General features: G+C 40.9%; 3 protein-coding genes across 3 annotated transcripts; 1 reads left to right on the forward strand and 2 right to left on the reverse strand.

Annotated features, from left to right (window-relative positions):
• Positions 1-108: 108 nt before the first annotated feature.
• zgc:194887 (uncharacterized protein LOC571819 homolog) lies at positions 109-3,099 on the reverse strand. The gene is made up of 3 exons (XM_061063564.1): positions 2,937-3,099; positions 2,653-2,813; positions 109-1,967 (listed from the first exon to the last, which is right to left on the reverse strand). Exons 2-3 carry the CDS (start codon positions 2,795-2,797, stop codon positions 1,273-1,275), a joined length of 840 nt encoding a protein of 279 aa, XP_060919547.1. The 5' UTR covers positions 2,798-2,813; positions 2,937-3,099; the 3' UTR covers positions 109-1,272.
• Positions 3,100-3,437: 338 nt separating this feature from the next.
• On the reverse strand, positions 3,438-5,623 carry LOC132993629 (KATNB1-like protein 1). Its single transcript, XM_061063563.1, has 9 exons — positions 5,492-5,623; positions 5,337-5,374; positions 4,978-5,248; positions 4,748-4,863; positions 4,610-4,660; positions 4,440-4,529; positions 4,244-4,339; positions 3,979-4,072; positions 3,438-3,882 (listed from the first exon to the last, which is right to left on the reverse strand). Exons 1-9 carry the CDS (start codon positions 5,597-5,599, stop codon positions 3,850-3,852), a joined length of 897 nt encoding a protein of 298 aa, XP_060919546.1. The 5' UTR covers positions 5,600-5,623; the 3' UTR covers positions 3,438-3,849.
• A 1,871-nt stretch (positions 5,624-7,494) lies between these two features.
• acp7 (acid phosphatase 7, tartrate resistant (putative)) lies at positions 7,495-18,486 on the forward strand. Its single transcript, XM_061063562.1, has 12 exons — positions 7,495-7,731; positions 7,835-8,017; positions 9,152-9,177; positions 9,997-10,094; positions 15,090-15,152; positions 15,987-16,101; positions 16,281-16,394; positions 16,957-17,023; positions 17,388-17,455; positions 17,537-17,608; positions 17,979-18,116; positions 18,206-18,486. The coding sequence occupies exons 1-12, from the start codon at positions 7,545-7,547 to the stop codon at positions 18,269-18,271; spliced, it is 1,197 nt and encodes a 398-aa protein (XP_060919545.1). The 5' UTR covers positions 7,495-7,544; the 3' UTR covers positions 18,272-18,486.
• The last annotated feature ends 849 nt before the right edge of the window (positions 18,487-19,335 follow it).

The following is a 19,335-nucleotide window of genomic DNA, read 5'->3' on the forward strand; positions in this document are numbered from 1 at the left end:
GCTAAATACAGCTCAAACTTTGGTAATGGAAGAACATAATGAAACCATCCCAATCTACTGAAATCAGTGATATTGATAATAAACTCTAAGATATTATTGACACACAGATCATTTTTAATTGCACAGTTTATTCAACTTAAACAGTCTGGTATCAAAAGAACATGAAAAATTCCTTCAAAATAATAATTTAAACTTTATTTGAGTTCTAAAAACACAACAAAATGCCAGTGTCCCTGAAGTTAATGCTCTTACATCCAAAAAAAAAAAAAAAAAAACATTTCATTTTGTAGGTACCGTATTGTGTTTGTATTGGAAATGCACTTTTTTGAATTGCTATTTTCTTTGGAAGGGCTCATGAGTGTCGTCCTGATGTCAGAATCTGCTTGCTAAGTCAAGATTGTAACTTGATGATAATCAAAGCCTTCTCATCTGTGCCAGTGCCATGTGTCAGAGGAATGAATATAGACTCAGCTTTATTGTTCTCACATTACATGTTCTGAATTAAATATTTGATATCCTGCAAAATCTCGGTGGCATAACGTAAAATAATTTCACAAAAATGTATAAATAACCCCCACACTGAAACTAATTCAATCTCAACCTGTGCAGTCCAACCCTACAAAGGCTTTTTAGTCCTTTTAAATTAGCTACAATACAAACTTGCAAAAAAATGTCAGTGTTTACAATGGGAATGGCAAACACTTTTGATTATAATCTGTTTATTATTCTTCATCCTCAGGATATTTTCTTTTTTTTTTACGAGCTTTGAGTTACAGTATTTGTTTTTCTCTCATTTATTGTAGCTAAATTATCTGATTTTGATGGCATTTCTGGACAAATTGTTGTGTACTGTGGCAAAAAAATGCTGTTTGTGAAATGTTCTGTAAGCATATGATGAGAGGTGAAATATAAAAGGTGTTTTACATGTGTCATAAGCTAAAATGTCATAAAGCACATTTTTGTAACTGTGATAAACCAGAATTCTGCACTTGTGATTTGGGTAATGAAAAGATGCTTTGCTTAATATATTGTGAAGATGGAAACGAAGCTTGAGCTAAACCATTGTGCATTTTTATACTGTGTTCAGAGCTTGTGACTTATGTTTTGTTTGTGTCAGTACTTTGTGATCATGTCCATGCATTTCTGAATAAAATGTGGTGAATTGAATGTTCATGTGCAAAGAAAACCTTTCAAAAATATCGAAAAACATTCACACTCGATAGCCTTCATACCCGGTGTGATGCAGCATCATATATCCTGTGAGTGTCTTCCTCACAGTTCATCTTTCTTACAGTCTTCACTGTGAATCAGTTTAACTGTGTCTGAAGGTCTCACCATCATCCAAGCATACTTGCACAGTCGCTCCTTGTTGCAGTCTTTTTGCCAGTAGATGACATTTCTGCGATTGAGGTTGGCACCAGCACAGGCGTCGTACCACCAACCTCCTCCTGGAACCCCCTGAAACTCCAGCTTTGCACAATTTTGGAAATAGTTGTCATTGTCTCTGTCTTTAGTGGTGAATCTTTGGTTGTCATGCAGGTAGTTCTCTGTGTCCAGGGTCAGAGCATCTACAGCTGTGCCCTGAAACAACCCCAGCCTTAGTCTGTACCCTGATGATTCATCCTCAACCAGAACCGGGTCATACTCCCCCAGCTTGGTGATGGCGTCTCGGTCAACTAGTTTTACTCCCAGTTTATAGCGTCCGGGGCCATTGGTGAGCTGATAAAGGTATTCATTTCCAAGCCAGTGATCGCCAGTTACGTCCCCAAAACCCTGCTTGTACTCAGCCCAGGTTCGATCGAAATTCACACTGCTGTTGACGGTGATGTGCTGCACCACAGTCCAGCCCCCCTCCTGCATGGCACAGTAAGCCACAATGGAGGAATCGCCTGGTTGGATCAGGTACACGCCATCTCTGGCCTTACCTGAAGACGTCATGAGCATTTCATAGCAGTCTCTGGGCAGCACTGTTGGGCAAATAAAAATATCCCTCATAAGCATGTATTAAAAGCTAATATAGCTGGCAGCCGCCAAAACTAGCAAAGAATGGCAGTGGGTTACAGGGAAACTTTCAAACTCTAAGTTTCAAGCACTACAATGGGGACTGTATATATATCTTCTGACATGTATGTATGTTTCATTATACAAATACAACAACATTTTGATTGAATTAAGAGATAGCACAAACACTGCAAATAGTGGGAATATTTCAACTGCTAAAAGCGCCTGCACATTATACTTTAATCCATAGGAAAATGTGATACAATGACAGGGGGGTTCTGTTACACTATGACCAGGCTCGGCGCAGTTACTTCCTCCAAGACAGCTTTTACCCTCTTCAGTCTTTGTGCTAAGCAAAGCTAACAGGCCTGTAGCATCATATTCGCTGTACAGATGTGGTATCAATCTTTTGATCTAATTCTTGGCAAGAAACACAATGGATGCTCCTAAAATCTTGAACTATTTCTTTTGAACCATTCTGCATAATTCCCATCATTAGTCATTTATGTGACAAAGCTACTCTGTGCTAAACATTAATGTCATGAATTTGTCATTAGATTGATGACAACTGTTCACCAGCACTGTTTATCAATGTTTTACAGGTAAACCTGGTTAAACAAAAGTCAAACTGAAAGTGAAAGTCTACATTACCTCTCATTCCGGGGTTCAAGACCAAGTTATGCTGATCTGGGGGGATGAGATTTAGATTCTCAGCTTGGAGATGCTTCATGTCGACTCCAGCCACACTAAGAAGCAGCATGGCCCCCACTGGCAGCCAGTATCTCAAACTCTTCATCCTTTTCTTCACTCAGCTTTCAAATCAATAGTTTCTCGTTACTGATACAGTACTGCAAATGTCTTACTGAATTAGGAGAACTTAGTGAAAAACACTTGAGAAGAGGAAGGAATGTAAAATGTAATATCAGTGTGCTTACCTTCAGATCATTTACCAGTACATAAATCTTTGCTGTATTAGTCTTCACTGACTGAATGCAAACAGTGCTTTCGACAGCAGAGTTCACAATAAGAGTTTACCGAAATCCTCGCACAACGCCTGCCAGCCTGCCCAGTCACAACTGGACTTCAGCCTTGGGTTCACATCACAATGACATCAATCCTCCACTTATCTGTGTCAAGTGAGATAAAGCCACATGTAAACGGAGAGATATGAGCATTTTAAACCCATATCTTAGCTTGACTTAAATCCCTTCAGGACTGAATGAGGCTGAAGTCCAGGTGAGATTGCATTGTGCTAGAATGTGTTGATGGTGATCTGGTCGCTTTTTTTCCTTCCTGATATTTCATCCAACATTGGTTGAGTACAGTGTTGTGTTAGAGTACAGAACATACTGTTCTACTGCAGTGTGTGTTTTGCATAAATATCATCTCACACTAGAGAAGGTGGTTACACACCACACAAAAAAACCTACTACATACAATTTTAAATGATACATTTATTAATTACCAGTTTGAGAATTAATTGGAACAGACACACAACATGTCAAAGTCTTACTTTCTGTTTGACACTGAAACTCACAATGTGGTCATATTTACAACATCCTTCTGGTCAAATTAAATTACATTTACCACACATTAGAACTTCAATTGCACTTTTTCTAAACTTATTTTCAAGTTGCTCTGACAGACAATAAATACAAAAAGAAATGAAGAGTTTATAACTTCAATAAAGAAGTTTTACAGTCATCACATCAGGGCAGGTAGGAACTTTTAATAGGCATTTCTTGTATGGAAAAAACTGCATATTCAAAGTAATGTATTTCCACGAAGGATTTCCTTGAATCTGTGCTGTGCCAGCAGAGAACAAACACTTATCAGCCTCTTCTGTCATCAGGTGAGCTGGGACAGGAAGGAATCAATCACCTAAGGGGTAAGAATGACATTCACAAGATAAGGACATTTTGTATGAAAATTCAAAGCCAAGAGTGGAAATGATTTATTTATACATGTGACACTGACCTTTGCAATGTCTCCAGCAGTTCCTGGGACAGATTTCAGTGAAGGTTGCTGATGCCACAATTCCAATAATTGCTGATTAAAAAGCTGGAAATTTCTGTAATAGAGTAAGATAAAATGATGATAGTATAGCATTATTTTGTTTTTAGTGCGCAGAGTGTTTCGCTACTTAACTAGTATGACGCGTGTCAAATCAAAATGGATCAATCAAATGTTCTGCATAGAAATCTTACTCTAAGTACATTGTGATAAACAGTACAACACTCACTTATCTGAAGTCGACCCACTGTAGCCAGTTGCTCTAAGTTCCTCCCACCAGTTTATCAAAACTGAATTGATCCACTTTAAACCAACCGTAATATACCTGTGAGAATTCAAGACAGCCGTTAGACGTTTGCATTTCTGGACATGAATTATCCTGCATTTAACTGTCAGTTAAAGTTCATGACAGCAGGAATACTCACTCTTCATATGGATTGGTGAGGACTTTCTTTACTAATGGAAAGAGGTCAACACAACAGCCTATAGTGATCCTTGGAGAATCCTCCTCAATGCTGCAGACAAAAATTAGATTCTAAGTCATGTTTACTCCACCTGTAATCACTCAGACCTTTGGAACATTTTAGACACTCACCTTTTGCTTATCATTGGGAGAAAATCAACTAACACGCCGATGTCTTGGATTCTGTACAAAGGAAGTACATTTAAAATACTTTTGAATTCATGCAATCATGCTGTATGTCTCATTCTTAAGAGTACAGTGTGTACCTACCTCAGAATGTATGTCAGCAGCTCTCCAACATTTCTCTGCCACAGTGTTAAAGACACTTTAAGCCTCAGGTTTCTCCCAAAGAGCACATCAATCATTGTGCTGTGATCCTTTGTAAGCTGAAAAACATGGTCAGGTTCAGATATAATCTGCATATCAGTTACACTGTTACTGTTAAAAACTCAACAACACAAGAAACAGAAGTGAAGTCACAGCCGTGCAGTATGTCTGACCTCAGTGAGCATACAGTAGTCTGCTTGTTCAGAACCAGTTCTACCAGTCTTGTGGTTATTGTTGACACTGAGAGGAAACTCCCAAGGGTCCATGTCAAATATCTCCTGATGCATGTCCTGCATGCAGTTCATCTCATTCTCCTTGTTTGCAGCATCATAAGTCCTTCCGCTCCCCAGCTGCTTCCTCCGAGCCACCGACAGATGATAAGATTTCCTCTTACATGACACCACCCGCTTCAATCTGCCACTGCCAGAGCGACTCACTGGATTCCTGGGCAGGCAGAAAACATTCTGCTGAAAACTAAATCACACGATACACTCACACGCTGAAATATAGCCGCAAAACACGCATGACCTACCTCTTTTTGGGGAGCGCTTCATTTTTATTGTAGTCCTCCTGCATTTAAAAATAACATTTTGCATGGCGATAAATATCACAACTCTAAATAGAAAAAAAAGGTCCAGTATACAGAATTACATCAGTTTAAAATGATGTGTGTGTCCTGCTGCTCACATGTTTTGTGTTTCTTCCATTAGTATATGTCACTCTGTACGGGGTTTCATCACGTTGTGAGGCATGGTCAAGGTTTTGGTACTCTCCATCTTCACTGTTGGAGTCCATTATACCTAGGGAAACACACAAAACCTGTTTGCTTAGTTATAAATAATTGTGAGATGTCATTACATACATTAAAACACACAGCTCATCCCCATTCTAGTCAGGTCAGCAATTTAAAAATAATAAAGATAAAGATAAAGATAAACTTTATTGATCCCCGTGGGGGAAATTTGTGCAGCAGCTCCAGAAAACAGGGGATGGGAATATAATTATTAAAAATAAAAATAGAAGTTAAAATCAAATCAAACATATTTACATCAGTTAAATAATGAGTTGTATTTTAATTTATTGACAGAATTCATTCAGCAATTTGTTATGTGCTTAGAGAAGGCAAAACATGCTCAGCCAACAAAATACAAAAATAAAACAAACAAGCTTTTAGAAAAAAAAAGAACTCCCTGGCAAAACATACCAAAAACACAATTTCCCACAATCCACGTGGGCATTGTTGTTCTTTTACGCGACCAGGAAGTGTTTCCAAGGCGAACAGCTGAATAGTGAGTCTTTTTAGGAGCTAATTTTCATACAGTGTTACACTGTTGGACAGCCAGCTCTTAACTCAGACTGTAAGTGTTATTAGTTTAAAGATAAAGAAATAGTTCAACTTGGCGTAACGATATCCCCACGCTTTGTAGTTGTTCATAACAGAAGTACGAATTCGCCCTTTGGTGATGAATAGGAAAACATCCCCGGTCAAACCCAGTTCAATGTTGCGATCAGACAGTGGTGATGAAAATATAGACTACATGTTCCTTATGGCAACTCTTTAAATGCGTTACAAGAACGTGAAACCACTAACTTTAAACTCGTATGTGGTGTAGGCTACTCACCTTGTTTTGGTTTCCTGACAGAGTTTGAGTTTTCCTTTGATTCTTCAGCTCGACTACTAACAAACTGCCATGCAATTTTAACTGCGAGTCCCGCCCATTATTAGAGAATAAAGCCTCCTTTTTTATAACGCAGTTTGTGTGATGTGCACCCTCTAGCGACTCATTAAATATCAATGGTGCAAATTTCAAACCCAATCCTCGGTTGAAGAAGTTGTTTACACTCGTGGTTTTTAGTCAGCTGATCCCACCGCACCGTGTTCACACTAGAAAGACAGTTATCACAGCTGATAAATGATGAATCTGCTTGTACTGTTTTTATGGGTAGGCTGAAATGAATCTTTTGAGTCTTTTGCCTGCATGAGCCATGACCCTTATCCTGATCACTGCAGCTGTGTATGTTAGCACTTCATTGATCCTGGGGAGAGCTGTGGCTTGTGGGCTAATCCCCTGTGCTGTACTTGAGCTCACATCGACAGCAATAACTCCACCGAATGCACAAAGACAAACAACATCAGCTGCTTTTATTGACACATCATCTCTTTCCGTGCGGTTCTAGCTGACTCTTGATGTTTTACTTCTGCAGTTTCATCATTCGGGTTCACTGATGTAGACGTTCTCATCAGGGAACAAAACATGATCTGTGTGTGTGAGGCTTCCAGTGAGGGCTTATGTTAACAGGCGCTATAAGTTCAGGTAAGATATTTTAATCAAAAAAGTCAGTGTGATTATGAAGCTGAATAAATAACTGAAGGCATTGATGAATTATTAAGGTTTATTACATGCAACAGCTGACATGTTATATTTATATTTAGAGTTGTATTGAAACCTAGTCATTCAATTTCTTTCCATACAGTTAATATCACCCTTGTTCCTCAGAGGCTTTGCAGCATTTCTTTGACTTTATGGTGAAGGTTGTCATTTAATGAGTCGATGTCTTGATGAAATGAGTACTTCACTCAGCTTTCTGGTGTGTCTGACTATCTGCAAGGTCGAAGTCAGCCTCCTCATTTGCGTAGCTTCGATAAATGCACGAGTACGTGAATCCTATAATTCTGTCTGATCAATTTGCACCTCAACTCCAGTGAACAGTGGCTTCATTCACAGGAGAGCCGGGGTCTATGCTGGTGACCTGGACCACCTTTAATAAAACAGAGAGCAAGGTGGAGTACGGCCTTCTGGGGGGTCGGCTCTTTGAGACGACGGCCACAGGTGACGCTACTTTGTTTGTCGACTCTGGAGAGGAGAAGAGGAAGATGTTCATCCACAGAGTCACTCTCACAGGCCTCAAAGCTGCCTCTCCATACGGTGGGTGGAGATTTTACATCACTGACTTTGACCTTTGCCTTGTCGGAGTGTTTTCCCACACATACATCTTACAGAGTTTTTTTTCTCCTTCCCTTAACAACAGTCTACCACTGTGGGGGCAACGAGGGCTGGAGCGACGTGTTCTTCTTCACCGCTCTGAATGACAGCGCAAGTTTCAGCCCCAGGTTTGCTCTGTACGGTGACCTTGGCAATGAGAACCCTCAGTCTCTGGCTCGACTGCAGAAGGAGACGCAGCTGAGCATGTACGATGCTATCCTGCACATAGGTAACCCGCACACTACACTTGAATGATTAATATCAGTATTATTTGAACTGTTAAAGCAGTTGAGACAGACAGACGAGGTGTTCAGTTTTATCTGTTGTCTGAGGTCAAAGTCAACATTCAGCAGGACTTAGCTTAGAACAAATGATGTAAGCATTCATTTAAATGGTTTCCAACAGAAAAGTCTAATAAAGAAGTAATGTATCATACATCAGGTAGTAACTGTATTCAATATAACAGTACCCTTTCCTCCGTTGAGATTCTGGCTCTGGAGCATTACTGTATGGGTTTTGTGGCGGTCACTTGCTTGCACATTTAAGAGGTTGATATTTAAAGGAAAATGTTTATGTGTTGTACCAAAATGTGTTCCCCTAAAAATGTGCAGTAGTCTGCTTCTCTGTCTATTGTACCCTCTGTCTCACTTTCATGCCAGCGATTGAAGAAACAGACTTGTTTTTCTTCTTCTTTTCCTGGCTCGTCAAATGAATCGCTAAGTAAATCTATTAACGAGATCACAGAGCTGAAATACAACACTGTGTTCCTCATGAATCCAGATCAGACTTCTCAGTGAGACTAACAGTGGTCCACTGGTCACTATGATATCGTTTATACATAACATATTTAGAAATAAGATTCATTGTTTTCTTAATCACAGTTGGATGAGAAGTTTAATACCGTAAAGAGTCAGCAGCAGATTAGCTAAACTTAGTTTACCTGAGCATAAATACAAGAAGCCGAAGGAATCAGCCAGCCAATTAAAACCTTCAAAAATCATGTAGACATTTTGTTTTTTATGCTGATTTAAAAAAAAAAAACAAGATAAAACATTCTTGTTTAGTGAGGTTTATAGTTGAGGGTATCCAGAGGAGTTTACTTTTAGAAGGCGCAGATCTTATGTTAAGCTAATTATCAGTCCCCTGGTTCTACTTTCATATTTAACATTTAACATGAGGATGGAATCAATCTTCTCTCATCTCTCTACAAATAAAAGTGATCTGATGTTTAACTATCCCCTTAAGTGCATCCTCCCTGTACTGTAGGTAAAGCTGTGTTTGTTGACAGAATGATTTCATTAAAGGAGTATTGAAAACTTCTAATTCGATTCTAATTTGTGAATTCTGTACGTTTGTTTCCTAGGGGACTTTGCCTACGACATGCACAAGGTATTCATTTCTCTTCTGTCTCTTCAATATCGTGACCTCTGATCACACACAGTTTCAGTTCCATCATTGACATCCATTGTTCTTCATCAGTAACCTATTTGTCAGAAAGCCATTCCGATATTCTACTTATTCCTTAACGACACATGAGCCAATTTACCTTTCTCCAATTCTCCCATCTCTCTCACTGTGTATGATCTGTGAATACAAAGTCCCTCAGCTGTGGTTGAGACACACATCTCGTGTTTACTCACTCTGTGGATGCTTCAACCTGCTGCTAAAGATATGCGGTGATGTCACCACAGTATTTCTTGGAAAAAAAATTGCACCATTCATAACCCCAAATATGAAGTCCTGACATCAATGTTGCTCACCTTACAAACCTCCCAACTGTCATCACTCATATTAAGCAAACGTAACCCTGTCTTGGATGTTAATATTATTCTTTCTAGTTCATGAATACTTCATGTTCAAATATGGAAAAATGCGAAATGCAATCAGCAGACTACTAAAAAAAAAAAATGAATAACCATAATTCAGCCAAACTGGAATGTGTGAGCACATCCTGCGGCTTCACTGATAAACTAACTACAAAAACAGACAGAGGAAGGGAATGAATGACTGTGGCAGGTAGAATCCATCAGTGCAGTATGAACCAAAAGTGATCTTTTTAAGGGACAAAGCGTTTTGTTTTGAAGACTCATCTTTCTTTTTTCCTTCCTGACGCTGTGAGAGAAATAGACTCACATTCAAATGAATATGGCGTAATATTGTTCTCTGATCTTTGGCCTCGTGTAATGGCTGAATGTCCCTTTTTAACAGGACAATGCCAGGATTGGAGATGAGTTCATGAGGCAGGTCGAGTCCATAGCTGCCTACGTGCCCTACATGACCTGTCCAGGCAACCACGAAGCAACATAGTAGGTGTCATTGAATATATGCCCATCCATTTAGTGTGTATTGTCTTTAAAAATAAGCTCAGACACACATGATCTAAAGTACGTCTCTTTATTGTGACAGGGAAATTTAAACAGAGCCAGTGAGGTTGTCAAGATTTTAGATAGTTCTTCGATAGCATGTGTTTTAAAATTATATGATGTCCTGTTTTTTTTTTTAAGTTTCTGAAATATCTAATATCTGAAAGTACTGAACTTAAAAAAAAACCCACATATCTTCAGTGTTATTTTAACCTAAAGCTGCCGCAAGACATAGAAGCTCTCTCTGAGGTTTTCAATAACTTTTGGCTTTGAAGTTACGTTCATGTCTCTCACAATCTGACGGAAAGCAGAAGAGGTGACACTGTCTTGACTGTCTAAACACATTGGCAACGTTCCAGTCCCGAATCAGTGCCAATGTTCTGTTCAATTTAGACAGAGTGCAGGAGTTTGCCTGCCATTTTTGGTCATTTAAAAACAAGACAATTCTCTATTGGGTGATTAGGACTTCTAGTTTTGTCTCCTTGCTATAGAAACAGGTATTGCTTATGTTTGATTTTTTTCTAGAAACGTATCTAAGTTTCTGGTATCCTGACAATCCTAAGTAACCTTTGAATGCACATGGAAGCGTTCATGCTCCGAACAGGGGGGCACATAGCTGATGTGGTTTGGGGTAAAAACATTGTGGTGAGAGAGACGTGCAAGACTCCACATGACAAATGACTCTCAGGACTGGCTACTGTAAATGCAAAGTTTGTGTGCAGGATTTTTGAAGGAGAATAACCAACCCCCCCTCTCTCTGGTCTGCTGCCGCTCTTCCCTCATAAAGAACAAACTGTGGCCTGCAGAAAAACTCTTCATTGTACCATTTGAACAGATGGGAGCTGTTTTGGTTGCCAAAGGCTGGAGCGGTGTCAGAAACCACCAACATCTAAACAAGGCAGCGCTCTCCAAAACACACATTTATCTGACTGGGAATGATCAGCTTTCACTATCTGTTTCTCAGCTCACAGAGAGTCAGACGGTCCAGTGGTGAAGGGAAGTCTGTCTGAGTTTTCACTCATCTCCCCTGAATGTGTTGATCACACTTGAGTCAGAGAAACGTTCTGGACTGAACAACCTATTGAATAATTGTTGTTATTCAAGCCAAATGTCTAAACATGTCTTCTTGGATGTGGAGATTTTTTATCTTTTCTTGCAGGAATGTTAATTTATTACCTTTTAGCTATGGATTCTTATTCAGACAAAATATGCAACTGTGAATCTATGGCAGACAATTGTTCTCTATTTTGCAACAGTTCAAATATAAACAATGTTAATTTTTAAAACTGTAGAAAAACACAACAAAGCAGCCTTGCCACTTGGAGCTGCTGCGGCTCAGTTGGTGGAGTCAGTTCGATCCCCAGTTCCTGCAGCCACATGTCCGATGTGTCATTAGGCAAGACACTACCCCAAGGTTCTCCTGCTGCCTCGTCTGCGGCGTATGAATGCGTATGAATGTGATTAGTTAATACTGATTCTACAATTCTACAATTTATTTATCAGACGCTTGTATCCAAAGCGACGTAAATCAGAGAGAAAGTACAACACAAGCAAGGATCTAGAGCTGAGGAAACAATGTCAGTAAGTGCAAATTATCAGCTTTTACGTCCCATCGGACACACAGGTTGCTGACAGGCATTGCAAAGAGGCAAAGCACAACATCGACGGCTGTTCCTGAGAGTTCTAATCGCTATCAAAACCATCTTAAAATTGTCATTATCAGACAAAGCCATCGTCATTCTCATCATTAACATCATGAATAATATCAGTGAGGTCGTAGGTATTCATGAAAGAGCTAGGTCTTTAGCTTTTTCTTAAAGGTGCAAATGGACTCTGCCGATCGGATGGAGTTAGGAAGTTCGTTCCACCACTGGGGGGGCGATAAAGGAGAAGAGTCTAGTTAGAGTCTTAGTTGGGAAGGTTGGATTTGATGGACTGACGGACACTTTACATAGCAACCTCTGCCATCAGCGTGTGAATGGGTGGGTGTAACCTGTGGTGTAAAAGCGCTTTGAGTAGTTAAAAGACTAGAAAAGCGCTATACAAGCTCAGGGTTCGGATCCGACCTGTGGCTCCTTTCCGACGGCCAACAATCTCCTTGGTGTGTCAGGGCCTTTAGGGTACATTTTCAAGTTCAGCGTAATGGAATTGAGTTGAAGATGATTAAAGACTCTTATAATGTTGAGACAGCAAAACTTAAGTGACCTCAGATGCTTTTAGTACCACACATCAGCAACTTATGCGCTCCCTTTAATTCCAAGCACATTTGCTGGGTTCGGTTGTGTGTTTGTGCTTTGTAAAACCTTTTGGAGGTGCCTGATCTTGCAACATAATATTGACTTACTGCTCCGATAGCAGGGAGACGGTTCTCGCCTGGCCTTGCCATGTGTGATGTGACGTCTGTCTGGTTCTTATTAAGGAGCTGCTAACAGTAGTCTCTTTTTCTTGGCGCCGCATCCCGACATGAGAACTTGATATCGAGAACAAACTTGCTCGCTGTGTTACATAACCAGAAATCCAGCTCCTATACCTTAATTTGTGTTTTGCTCTGCGGTGTTTTGAAGAATCAAAATATTCCCAGCAGCTTGCTCCTCCTTTTCTCCCCCTCTCTCTCTCTCTCCATACTCCTCTGTTCCTCTCTTTCCGACCTCAAGAGCTCATGGGTAGAGAGAAAATTGAAACAGGGCAGACCACAAACGTTTTCAGTCAGCATTCCAGCGGGATGAGAACAGAGGATCCACAGAAGATGCTAAGGCCCCAATCAAGACTGTCTTTGTTCCCAGAAGCACAATAAGGTTCATCAGGCCCTCAGAGGGACCGGGATATAACCGTCGCTGCCTAAAACAATGTCCTGTGATGGCCGTCAGTGATATGTCTCCTGAAGACTACAACTGCTCCCTTTCATCCCTCTAACGGCCGGGATTAAGCTCATCAGATGATGAAAGGGGAGGCTTGATGAGACTTGTTGGGTCAGTTTAAGAACCAGGATGTCCACATTGAATTAGACAGCCACCAGATTTTTATCTCCACAACATTTTAACGAGAAACCAAAACACACACGCTTTGGGTTACAGAGGGTGACTCACACTCTAAGTAGGTCTCCCACAGTGAAGATTAATAATGCAAATAGAGGCTTATCATATTTGTAGCCAATCAGATTTCCCTCTCTCTGAACCAGAAAACAAAAGACTTAAAACTAAGTCTGCAGTTTTTTTGTTTTTTTTTACGGCAGCTATAAGCCTCTCCCTCAGGGCATGCCAAGTTACGTCACTCTGTTTGTATTACTAGAGAGAACGTGTATTATTTTACTGAATGAAAATATAATCGTTTATTTCTCTTAACTACATGGGACCTTCCCAGATCTCCCTGCATTTTTGCTAAATACTGGCCCCGGCCACAAGATGGCAGCGTGAACACATGTAAAGGACTGTTCCCGCTTCAGTTCCTCTACAGACACTTCTGTCTATTTTAGCTTTCTTTTTTGTGACTTGTAGGAAGTCTCAGCTTCTTATCAAAAAGGCTGATTCTGAATTGGGTGGATAGTATTAGGATAGACACTAAAAAGGATGGAAAGAGATGCTGAGTCAGATGGTTTTCTCCTTTAAACTGAAGGATCACAGCTCACGCTCAAGCCTTGCCCATTAAAACACTGACCTTAGTGTCCACTTCAACGTCTGCTCTCATTATTGAAGACTTGCTCAGCATGGCTGGAGGTCTCTTGGTTCCTCCAGCCATCCTCAGGTAAGCTCAGATCCTTACCTGAGCTTACCTGAGGATCTAGCTCAGGTAAGCTAGCTCAGGCTGAAATTAAAAACCGTGAAAAGAGACTGGCGGTTTGTCGTCAGGGAGAGAAGTCCATGAAGGAGTTCAGTACACATTGTAGTGGAGAGAATGTAAATAACGGTGCACTCTTGTATGTTTGTTTTTGAATGTTTCTTCTAAAAGAACTTGTTTGTGAATCTTTTGCTGGTCTTTAGTGGCATGGACTCGTGGTAGCAGTGAGGGAAAGGTTTAAGTCATGGATTGAGCATTTAAAGCATCCTACTTAGTCAGGATCAAGCACGAAGCACCACAACTCAGCGGTTAAATTATTGTGGAAGTCACATACGGTTTAATTCCTATAATGGATGCTACATTTCAAATTATGGTGCTCTTTAGGGACGATGTCATGGTTTTCAGAGGGGTATATTTACCGGCCTTTTTCCCCCCCTGATTGACGGATGCATCACGGCTCGCTCTCTCCATCTCAGCTCCACCCAAGCTTCCACACTGGGCCCTAAATTTGATCATCTGGCTCCAAAAAAAAAAATAAAAAAAAATGACCATGATCTTAAACTCAATGACATGCTATCATAAACTAGTAGAGGGATGTCACAGAGGCTGAGATCACGTTTTCAAGCCTTTAATTTTGAAGAGCTAGCCACTGATAGTCCAGCTACAGCAAAGTGTACGGTTTCTTTGAATTTCTAAAAATAGAGACATGTATTTAAAGTTTGACACAGATGTCAGCACAACAGTTTAATGGTCACGCTCAACCTCTAATATATATATTTGAGAGTTTTATTTAAGTGCGGCACAAAACAAAAAATAATTGCAGCAGAACGAGGCGGTCGTTTTGAAGAAGTGCTGGTTTCAAAGCAAAGCTGAGAATTCTCTCGAGAGGAATGATGTGCAGATTCCATGTTTGTTTTTGTGACAGCTCTGGCATAGGCACCACAAAGTAAGAAAGAGCACACCCTGAACCATCTGAACGGCACACTGCACAACACCTGTTTTTATCAGTTGCTGCACTTTGTGTTTTAAATGTAAGCGATGTGTTTAGTGTTTGAGACGAGTTGTGTCAAAATCAAGTTTATTTATCTTAAAGTCTGCGGTCTTCAAATAACTTGAATTGCATGATCAGTCCATTGAACCAGCTTTTATCTTTGTTGTTTGCAGTAACTTCTCCAACTACAGGAATCGGTTCAGCATGCCAGGCAAGACCGAGAGCCTGTGGTACAGGTGAGGAAAAGGAATTCAAAAAAAGGTGGACTTGCAGATCCTGGGAGAAGTAATACAGCCAGTTGTTGCATTAGTTAAGGTGGTCGTCGACTTGCTTAAATCGTGTGTCTACAGCAGATAGATCAAGAAGAGGATGCTGGAATCACACAGTGCAAGAGAAATAATTTATTTTCCAACAGAGGCCCCACGTGAAGTATCATATTTAGGTTTAGCAAGCCTGCTACTGTATTTCAGTCAGCATTAATGAGCTGCAAGAGGCCGCCCAGAGGAGTTGGCAGCAGAGGAGTGCAGAGTGCCCTTCTCTTAGTTTAGTTTGCCTCTCCTATCTCAGGGACCAGGGAGGACTACACAATGGGACTATACATCCTACTGGGTGACTCATAGCTCACTACAGACCTCCTCAGACAGAAAGATAAAACCAGACTAGATCATAGACCAGCTGCCCACTCCTCAGTCCCAGGGTCTAGACGCAGCCAGGCCTGCTGGCTGAGAGCCATGGCTCCATGTGCATGGTTATGAAAACTGGAGGAACAATCAAACCACAGGACTGCTTCTGGAAACTTTTTCAGTTTATAACATGCGCTACACATGTAGAGAACATGTGCTTTTCCATCAAGCCTGCATCAGAACATGAAAGCACACAAAGCAAAGAAAGAGTCTGTAAAGTGGATCTGGCATTGCATTCAACAGCAAAATGCCAGAGACAGACTTTTGGAGTACTTTTCACACTATCTTGAGTGAACAGCGAGGTCTGTTCTCGCTTAACTGCTCACTTTCAGCATGCTTCCTCCACTGGGTCAGGCTGTGTATCAATTTAACGATCTGTGTCCGCAGCTGGAACCTGGGGTCAGCGCACATCATCTCCCTCTCCACCGAGGTTTATTTCTATCTCCAGTTCGGCCTGGAGCTCCTCTTCAAGCAGTACGAGTGGTTGAGGAAAGACCTGGAGGTTAATGGCCGCACCGTTTGCATGTGTTGATGATGGCAAAGTGCTCTGGTTTTGTTCCCACACTCGCCTCTCTGCCTCTAACACAATGTTGATTTTCCAAAGTTGTTCCATTTTCCTTTTGCTCCACTTTGAATGCAATGATTTCTCTTTCTTTTCAAAATAAAATTGTCTAAACCCAGGAGGCCAACAAGCCGGAGAACCGTGCAGTACGTCCCTGGATCATCACCATGGGACACAGACCCATGTACTGCTCTGATGACGACCAGGACGACTGCACCACGTTTGACTCCTATGTATGTAAACCACTGAATCCTGTCAGTAAAGTCATACACTTCTTTACACAGATGTCCTAAGTTATGCATTGTGTATGCATATGTGTCTATTAAATGGGTTTATTTGATTCTGCTGAGCAAAATACATCAGACCATGAACATACAAACATTTTGCAAAAGATCACCAAAGTGTTTATTATTCATCTCATCGGTTTAAGGCAAAGAGTATCACATGTCTATGGTACAGCGTGTTTTGTGTAATCACAAAGTTTTTCGTAGCATTCATATTCTGTTATGTTGCCTGAAATTTCAATCACACCTGGTAGTAGACGTGTCACATTTACTGCAAGCTGGCCAGTCCTCATCATAGCCCGTAAGCACATTCAGTACAGCCTGCTGTCATAATCACTTTAATTTGGATTAAATAGTTTCCACTTAGACACTTTCTTGTCTCAGCACTTGGCACAGTTTGGACTGAGGCTGGCATGGGTGAAGTGGAGCCTTACCAGGTTGTATTTCAGGTAGCAGGTAAAGTTTCCAGTTCCAGTTCTTGCTGTTATTATTCCTCTCTGTTATATCTCAGGTCAGACGGGGAAGGAATGACACCAAACCAACAGCTCCGGGTCTAGAGGATCTATTCTACCGCTATGGTATTTACACACTCAATCGGTTAGGACAAACATAGCCTAAAAGTTACTGAGAGCAGAGCAATTCTAACATCCTTTATAAAAAAAACAAGCCTTTGATCCCAAGAGACCCATTTGTTAATGTTTGCCTTGTATTACATGTCTCACACTTCTGTTTGTTGCATTTAATTACTGAACTTGTTGTGGAACTTAGGAGGTTTTGGTTGCTCTGATGTGAAGATTTTATTCATTGCAGAGAAAAGCTCAGAATTAAACGGGCAATGGATCTGAGAAACAGGAGATTTCACAGCTAAATGTTTTAAATTGAGACGTTGAGCTGGTTATTTTTCTACTGAAGATGCCGATTATCATCAAATCTCTTTCACAGGGGTGGATGTGGAGCTGTGGGCGCATGAGCACACATACGAGAGGCTGTGGCCCGTCTACGGTGACAAGGTCAGCTCCTCGCCGTATTCTTATTTCTGTAGTCTTTGTTTTGGATCAGTGAGCGAGACTTGTCTGTTTTTTCTCTTGAAGGTGTTCAATGGGAGCAAAGAGCAGCCTTATGTGAACCCAAAAGCTCCCGTTCACATCATCACAGGCTCTGCTGTAAGTAATTTGACATCACTGCATCAGAATTTTTCCACCACTGTCAATGCATAGATTGACAGCAGCATCAACAAAAACAAAGTTGCATTGTTCGAAGTCCCTTCTGTGCAGCAGTTGGTATGCCACATGGTTCAGAGCCAGCTGTTTCTATGGTTAAGTCATTTTTGATGTGGTGGAGAGCAGTGCAGGACATGCCTCGTCACCCAACCGCAGAGGGTTTAGTCATCAGCATATCAAACTGCAGCCAGACTCACGCCGAGGCGCAGCCACAGTTGTAAATGTCACAGGGTTTTTGTGGATAGAGCTGGAGTGGGGGGCGGGTAGCTCATCAACAACAGATCTACTTTAAACCCCGCTAATTCCTCTGCAGGGCTGCAGAGAGAAGACCGACAGGTTCAACCCAAACCCCAAAGAGTGGAGCGCCTTCCGCAGCACAGACTACGGCTACACCCGCATGCACGTGGTCAACAGCACTCACCTGTACCTGGAGCAGGTCTCTGATGACCAGGTGAGCACACATGTACACATTTATAGCAAGTGGAGAGGGTTTATTTAAAGGCCCAAAAAAGTTAACATTGACTTCTTTGTGTGTTCCAGTATGGGAAAGTGATTGACAGCATTTGGGTGGTGAAGGAAAAGCACGGCTACTCTTCCTGGTTCTGAAGACTGCTATCATTTTTTTTTTTTTTTTTTTTTTTAAATCTACTAAGGAAATGCACTTTAAACCTAAAACAAGCAAACAAGGTATGCGCTAATGAATACAGTTACACATTTCATTCCTAATTCAGCATATTAAATTAGGACCGCTTTATGATGATGATCTACTGTAAATGAATTTGCTGTCAGGTGCTCTATTAAACAATGTTTTGTAGACAGAGTACCAGAAGTGAATACAGTTTTAATAAAGACTGATTTTCTATGGATCTCTGGCTGGTCCTTCCTCCAAAAATCCCCGTTCTTCATCACTGTAGTCCAACTACTTTTTTTTTTTTTAGTTTCACTTCTCATAGCGAGAATCTGGCAGACCCCAGGCCCCGTTCCCCTCAAAGCACATTTTTCATTTCAAAAACCTGGAGAATGCACTTGCACACATCAGATCCTCCCTTCTATCGCTCTTTCTAGATGACAGATTCTCCCTTGGCTAATCACATCAGGATATTGGAACCTCATTTCACTGTCCATCTGTGTGGCCTTCAGGGCCTTAAAACAAAAAGACACATGGATTTCTACGTCTGCATAAAAGGGCGGTTATGTAACTCAGGGATGCTTGTGGCTTGGGCACATGCAGAGTGAGAGGAGGCTAATTCCCCAGAAGGATGTTTATGCCATGACTCTCACCACTATGCTGGCGTTAATTCCTAATAACAGCATGCTGCCGCAGATGATTACTGGCAGACGAGCAACACGTATTAGCATGCGTCTGTGTTTTGAGTTTTCATTTAGCGCCAGAGTTTAATCATGTATCTGTATAATTATGTTGACACAAAATCCACTACATATACAAATCAATGAATCGTTAGCACTGCACACATGCGCTTTAACCTACAGCACGTTCCTTGGCAGACATTTTTATCAGAAGCACATGTAAACTGTGAGAGAATATATGTAATCACTGATGGAAACAGTGCAAAAAAAAACAAAAAACGTGCCATTTATCATCTGAATAAAAGATCACTTACGCTAAGAAGACAAAACATTAAAGCAGCTTTTCACTTGGTCAAGACATG

Source organism: Labrus mixtus, chromosome 18, assembly GCF_963584025.1.
Source record: "Labrus mixtus chromosome 18, fLabMix1.1, whole genome shotgun sequence".
In the NCBI taxonomy this organism is placed as follows: Eukaryota; Metazoa; Chordata; class Actinopteri; order Labriformes; family Labridae; genus Labrus; species Labrus mixtus.

Bases quoted from the DNA above. Each gene is read 5' to 3' on its own strand.
- zgc:194887 (XM_061063564.1), bottom strand. From the start codon at position 2,797: ATGAAGAGTTTGAGATACTGGCTGCCAGTGGGGGCCATGCTGCTTCTT. The intron at 1,968-2,652 runs GTAATGTAGACT...TTTGCCCAACAG, and splicing joins CTTGAACCCCGGAATGAGAG to TGCTGCCCAGAGACTGCTAT.
- LOC132993629 (XM_061063563.1), bottom strand. From the start codon at position 5,599: ATGGACTCCAACAGTGAAGATGGAGAGTACCAAAACCTTGACCATGCC. The intron at 4,530-4,609 runs GTGAGTGTCTAA...TTTTGTCTGCAG, and splicing joins CTCCCAATGATAAGCAAAAG to CATTGAGGAGGATTCTCCAA. The intron at 4,340-4,439 runs GTGAGTATTCCT...GAATTCTCACAG, and splicing joins CTCACCAATCCATATGAAGA to GTATATTACGGTTGGTTTAA.
- acp7 (XM_061063562.1), top strand. From the start codon at position 7,545: ATGCTGGTGACCTGGACCACCTTTAATAAAACAGAGAGCAAGGTGGAG. The intron at 9,178-9,996 runs GTATTCATTTCT...CCTTTTTAACAG, and splicing joins TTGCCTACGACATGCACAAG to GACAATGCCAGGATTGGAGA. The intron at 17,609-17,978 runs GTAAGTAATTTG...ATTCCTCTGCAG, and splicing joins ACATCATCACAGGCTCTGCT to GGCTGCAGAGAGAAGACCGA.